General features: G+C 37.6%; 1 protein-coding gene across 1 annotated transcript; it reads left to right on the top strand.

Annotated features, from left to right (window-relative positions):
- The first annotated feature begins 3,060 nt into the window (after positions 1 to 3,060).
- Positions 3,061 to 4,404, top strand: LOC145066022 (uncharacterized). Its single transcript, XM_079013172.1, has 2 exons — positions 3,061 to 3,741; positions 3,871 to 4,404. Exons 1-2 carry the CDS (start codon positions 3,061 to 3,063, stop codon positions 4,402 to 4,404), a joined length of 1,215 nt encoding a protein of 404 aa, XP_078869298.1.
- The last annotated feature ends 2,763 nt before the right edge of the window (positions 4,405 to 7,167 follow it).

Raw genomic sequence — 7,167 nt, 5'->3', positions numbered from 1 at the left:
ATTTAACTAAGAATTTACAAGCCTCATCCTCCAAGCCACATATAGATATTGATCTTTTATCTCTATTAGATGAGATAAAGGAGACTTATCGTAATGATTCTTCTGATGATGGTAATGATGACAATGAAGAAGATAATGATGATGAAAGCGAGGATAACTCTGATTCTTCGAACAAGGTCACCATTGACCCATCTGATTTCATCCATGTCAAACAAAAGGTTGAATCGGTTGGAGTCAAAGTCGACTCTCTTGACAAAAAACTAGATCTTGTGATCAAAGCTCTTACAGAGATCAAGGCTTCAACTCCATCTATCCAAGACCGAGAAAAGCAATTAGATGAACTTATCTCTATAAGATTGAAGCATTCAAGGGAAGTGTCTGAAGCTCGTTTAAATGAAACCCTAAAGCACCATATGGGGATGATGGATCAGATGCTGAAAGTTCATAACCAGATTGTCGATGCTGTTAAATTCGACGCAATACACAAGGTGGTTGAAGATGTTATGGAAGAATTAAAGAAGCAATCACCTACAGTAGAGACATACGATAATCTGTCCAAGATTATTAATCTAAGCTTCAGAAAGGTTTTGGAGAAGATTGGGGGACTGAAAGACCAGATCAAGCTTGCTCCAATGGCTGGGGCATTCGATGCAAGAGGGAAAGAAGGTGTTTGTGATCTGAATATGGAATACAAGTTAAGGGATGATGATTCAGATGAAGAAATGCAAATATCTCAATCCAAGAAAACTTCCTTATCCGAGAAGATCATATCCAATGAAACCAAGTCCCAATTGTCTACTTGGCGAGTTACTTATTCTGAAGTAGTAAACAAACGTTTACAAGATGCTAAGGCCAAGAGACTGAAATTAGGTCAAACCTTTAAAGCTTCTCAATCAACCAAATCTCCGATTATTGCACCAATTGATCAATGAGAAAAAATCCAAACTGTAACATCTATGTGATATTTATAATCTAGTATTTCTGACAGCAAATCAGCCGGAATGGAATATCAAATTCCAATTTTGTGATAACGGAATCGCGAATTCCATGTAAATGTAAACATTGAATTACCGAACACACCACATAATGGTGTCTTGTAATTTCACTTATCTATGATTTTAGCTTTTTAATTACTTTTTTTCAACAATACAAACCTATATATTCTTTTCTTTTTCTTCCATCCATATTTTGTAGTTGTTAGTATTTAAAAGAGTATTCTTGTACTAGATTTTTTTTAGAATTTGTTGAATATATATATTTTTTAAATTAAAAGAGTTAATTATCTTCTAGAATTTAGGGCTTCTTTTTTAAATAAATTTAAATTTATTGAAATACCCTTACAAGGATATTTAATGTAATAATATTATACATGCATTCTTATTGTAATATCCTATATCCTAAATCAAATCATTTCATTGTTTTCGTCCATTCATCCAGAATTGCACATACGTCCATGCAATAGTTGATGTTCACATTATAACTTATATATATATATATATATATATATATATATATATATATATATATATATATATATATATATATATATATATATGTGTGTGTGTGTGTGTGTGTGTGCTAGGTTCAAATGTTTCTAGCAACTATTGTGTGCATGAATGCACTAATAGGAAACTAGGAAAAATAAATCATTTAAGGGTATTATAGTAATCTTTGCATAGTTAATTATGGTAGTTTAACAACAATTCCTTATATCACGCAAAAAGCAAAGATAAATATAGAACATTGGCCCTAAATCGATTTCACCGCTTCCCACCACCTCTGTAGATCGATTAAAAACAACATCGAAGAGGACACCTTCAAAGGACGGTAATACCATTTTTTTTCTTCTTCTCTCTTCCACAACTGCCTCTTCCAGATCGAATCTCCCCCCTCCCCCCCTCTGCAATCTAGGGTTCCACAAATCTCCTTAAGCTCTTCCGATTACATTTGCTCAACCTCTCTTCTTCATGATCTGCCCACGTCTTTTCAAGTCCTGATACTATTATTTACATTTCAAAGTACATAAATCCTTTTCCCCTTTTCAATATTTGCAAAGATGTGATTCAATCTTACCCTTATTTTAGCAATAGTTGGTGTCCGATTTGATTTTTTCTTTTATCGTTTTAGGTTTTGTACCGATCATGACGATTGCTGATTTGGGTGCCCTAATGGATCACGAATCACTATGCTTGTCGTGCACTCCAAAAGAAGAGCGAAGGATTGTTAAGGAGTTAACAGATAAGGCCGAGTTATGTTTGAAAGAGGGCAACTTATATTATGTCGTCTCCAACAGGTAATCTAATGTATATCTAAGTTAACTTATATTATGTCGTCACCATTTCTCTCCGTCTTCTCTAAGTTAACTTATTTAATGAATTCGATTAGTATGTTAGTGTGTTTGGCTGTACTTTATCTTATTGCATGTAAGGGGTTTGTGAAAATGTCTAAAAGAGAACTTGATATAATATATACAATTTGTTTGATCGGTGGGTTTGGATGTGCATTATCTCATGATTGATTTTGCATATGATTGATTTTAGGTGAATTTGATTAGTGTGTTAGTGTGTTTAGTGTTAGTCTATATTATTAGCCCGCTTGTTTATGGACTCTTTTTTGTCTTTAGCCCATTAGAGTTTCTGTCTAGCTAGTATTTATATCCGCTTTATTCCTTGTAGTCTACATGCTTTTCTCTGAGAACCCTTGTAATTTCTCTTTGATATAATCATATGACAATGTTCTCATGGTATCAGAGCAGAGGTTAGATACGTTGTTAGAAGTCTCTGTAGCAGTCATCCGTGGCGCGGATCGAAATTTCTAGGGTTACTATAGCATGCCGTTTTCGTTCATTATCACTGGTACTCGTCCTTTTTTTTGATATGTTGATTTGTTTCTACTGTTGATTCGTTGTTGCTGCCGGTTCGTTGCTACTGTTGGTTCGTTGCTGCTGTTGGTTCATAATTGTTGTTGATTCGTTATTCAAGTGATTGCTTCCGCTGGTTTGTTACTCCTTTCATTCTCAGATTATTATATTGTCATTGTGGTTATTCATTCACTATCAACATGACTGGAAAGGACGATTCCCTTCAGTCAGTCAGTACTCATTTGGATGGAAAGAATTATACGTATTGGAGTTATGTTATGAAGAACTTCCTTCGTGGGAAGAATATGTGGGGCTATGTCACCGGGACTAAAGCCAAACCCTCAGTGCCTCAAACTGAGAATTTTGGTATGTTGCTTGATGCTTGGGAGACTGATAACTCCAAGGTTATTACTTGGATCAATAACTCTGTTGCTCAGTCCATTGGTATGCAGTTGGCTAAGTATGATACAGTAAAGGAAGTTTGGAATCACTTGGAGAGACTGTATACTCAGTCCAATTTTGCTAAACAATACCAATTGGAATATAATATTCGTGCCTTTCAACAGAATGACCAGAGCATTCAAGATTTCTATGCTGCTATGTCTGATCTCTGGGATCAATTGGCTCTTACTGAATCTAAAGAGTTAAAAGATTTTGAGCCTTACATTGCTATGAGGGAAGAACAACGTTTGGTTCAGTTCTTGATGGCCTTGCTTTCTGATTTTGAAGGTCTTCGTGGAACAATTCTTCATCACTCTCCTCTTCCTTCAGCTGATTCAGTTGTCCATGAGTTAATTGCAGAAGAGACTCGTATCAAGTCCCATGCAGATAAAGGGTTTAAAGCAACCTCTACTCCTACTCCCGCTCCTGCTGTGCTTGCTGTCTCCTCCAGTCAATCTCGATAAACTTCAAGAGTCGCTTATGATGAGTGTGCATTCTGCAAACAGAAGAATCATTGGAAAGCTCAGTGTCCATTGTTAGTCAACAAGGGTAAATCTGGTCAACCTTAGTCAGGGCAACAAAATAGGTCTGGTCAACAGAAGTATCAGTCACGTTCCTCTGGTACTCCTCCATGGAACCCTCGACCTCCACAGTTTGTTGCTGCTGCTGTTCCACCAGTCGACAGAGAATCTGTTGGACATATGCCAACATCTGCATTGGATCCCAAGGTGTTTGAGAGCTTTAGAAAGTATTTGGCTTCTAATCCCACTGCCATGTCTGCATCTATATCTCATTCTGGCCCTTCTTCGTCTGACACTTCAGGTATTCCCTCATCTTTGTGGATTTTAGATTATGGTGCAACCCATCATATGACTCCTCATTTGTCATCATTTACTTCTTTGTCGCAAGTGTCATCTATTTCTGTTAAGTCTGCTAGTGATACATCTATGCTAGTTGAGGGTGTTGGGTCTGTCTCCGTTTCTCATATAACTCTTCCTGATGTTTATTACAGTCCCAAACTTACTTTGAACCTTGCCTCAGTCAGTCAGTTATGCAAGTTTAGTAACTGGGTGTTCTTTTCTGATACTGTCTGTGTTATATAGGATCAACACACCAGAAGGTGATTAGGATCGGCCGTAGGGTGGGGGAACTATATGTCTTGGAGGTCCTCAAAGTATCTACTGTTGTTGCTTCCAACATTGATTTATCTTCTTTTCGTTTGAGTCCTTTGTTGTCTGAGTTTTATCTTTGGCATTCTCGTTTGGGACAAGTGTCTTTATCACGGTTGAATTTTTTAGCATCTAGTGGTGTTTTGGGTCATTTAAACTCTTGTGATATTTATGATTGTAGTGGATGCAAATGTGACATCCCCAAAATCACGGCCAAAAAAGACCGGTTTAATTTATGCTTTTAAAATAATTTCAGAGTAATCCTTTGATTAAAACAGTTGCGGAATTTGTTCCCAAAACGAAATATGATAAAAATAAGATTTACCAAAGCATTTCTTAAAGAAATGTATTTTTCATTATATTAAAATACTTGGGATGTCATGTTCCGATAAACAAACCAAAAGCATAAACATTTCAATACAGATCTTACAACAATTATTTACAACAACAGGTCTATAATCCAAACTATCCTGACAAATCATCCAACTTATGCTCTGGCGCCACTACTTGTAATTCAAAGAAAACTGAGTGGGTCAGGCTTGGGAGCCTGTTGAGCATATAGGGTTTTTAACCCACAATAAATAATTAAATTAATTTTCATCAACCAACAATAACCCAATTACCCATTCTCATTATTCTCACTTTACGTCCCTAAAACAACTAACACAAGAGACTTAGTCTTAGAATATTTCATCGGGGCGACAACACATGCATTCAGGGGTTTCCCAGCAATATATGTCAAATAAGGCAACCATGAGGGGGATGGAGTACAACGAATGAACACCCAAGTTCATTAACACCTACAGGTGGTTAGCCTGCTAGCGTTCCTGAAACATCCCAAAAATACAGTCTGAAAATTTCGTTTTAAATTAGTAATAAAACCATATTCATCAACGTCATATAAGAATCATAAAGAATGTATCTCAAAATATCTTAACAACTGTCAAATATATCAGAGTATAAACATCCCAGGCTGAACAAATGGTGTGTGCACTACAATCTTCCCGAGCTCCTCTTTTAAAAACTGAGTTCCTGAAACTAAAACTGAAAACCGTAAGCACGAAGCTTAGTGAGCTCCCCCAAACTACCACATACCATACAATAACATATAAAGTGTGACATCTCCTAATTTCTCGGCCAGAAAAGACCGATTTAATTTATGCTTTTTAAAATAAAACCAGAGAAATCTTTTTAAAAGATGTTGCGGAATTGGTCCCCAAACAACATATGATAAAAGTTTATCAAAATCCTTCATTAAGAAGGTATATATTTTCCATATATATCAAAACCTCAGGATGTCATGTTCCGATACACATCAAAAGCATAAACAAGACATTATAAGACTTTTAACAGTTATTTACAACTACTAGCCTATAATCCAAAAATCTCTTGTCGTCCTCCGACTATGCTCGGGGTCCACTACCTGTAATCATAAAAACTGAGTGGGTCAGGCTTGGGAGCCTGGTGAGCATATAGGGTTTTCAACCCACAATAATATACTTATTAAGTTCATCAATCAACAATAACCCTGATTACCCATTCCCATTGTCCTCACTTTACGTCCCTAAACACCTATCACAAGGGACCTAGCCTAAGGATTATCATCGGGATGGACACTACTGCTAAGGGGTTTCCTCAGCCATACATGTCATTAAGGCAACCATGAGGGGGATGGAGTACAACAATGAATATTTAATTCATCAACACCTGCAAGTTGCGAACCTGCTAGTGTTCCACTGGACTGTCTAGAAAAGTTCGTGGTCGTCATCTATACTCCGCTAGATGACTGCAACAACAACAACGACAACATCGAGGCCTCTCACCATTTTAACACACATCAACTATTTCATCTACCAATGTTCTACCCAACATATTTTGTAGATAAAAAGCATATACAGTTTAAAACTTGTATAAAACATCAATTCAACAGTCACCTCAAATAAACAATTAATATATTTACACATAACACGTATTTCAAGGTAAATACTTCATATCTATGTGTAAATTGAAAGTAACTACACACTCACTTATTTTGATGAAAATCGGACAGCAATTCGTTTCCTAAAACGACCGTTTCTAATAAAACCGGGAGTTTTACTGAGAAACCAAGCTCTGCAAAAGTCGGGCTTCGAAACCGAAAAGATAAATTTTTCGGGCTTCACGGGCACTTCGTGGAGTATTCCGGGCTTTACAATCGATACCGGGGCTTCGCGGAAGTTTAAGGTGAATAAAATATGAAGAAAGGGGCTAAATATGGCAATTTCTTAAAAATATTCGAGAAGGCTCGCAACCTTCTATTTATAGGGTGAAGCTTCTGATCGGACGACTGAGAAGTCTCCAGGTGGCGAAGATCCGAAGGCTCGCAGGGGAGGGCTCGCACGTGGGCTGCGCATGGGTCGCACATGGTCTGCGCATGCGAGGGGCTCGCTGGCAGTCTGTGATTGGACCGAGGTCTAGGGTCTGAAGTATGGGGTTCGTGGCATGCTGCGAGGGTTCGGACATGTGCTAAGAGGGTACGTGTTGCACCGCTATTGGACCACTTCGGATTAGGCGATGTGCTCGGATGACTAAGCAGCTCGGGTGACGCAGCAGCTTGGTGACTCAGCAGGACACGTGGCACTTTTTCAGCGAGGGTGACGTGGCATTTCGTGACTATGCGAATTTTCTCGATTTTCGCGCCAAAACTTCTAAAATCCA

The sequence above is a fragment of the Lactuca serriola genome, chromosome 1 (assembly GCF_051521515.1).
Source record: "Lactuca serriola cultivar US96UC23 chromosome 1, Lser_US96UC23_V15, whole genome shotgun sequence".
Classification (NCBI taxonomy): domain Eukaryota; kingdom Viridiplantae; phylum Streptophyta; class Magnoliopsida; order Asterales; family Asteraceae; genus Lactuca; species Lactuca serriola.
Note: the sequence above shows the minus strand (reverse complement) of the source record. Positions and strands in the feature narration are given on the sequence as shown.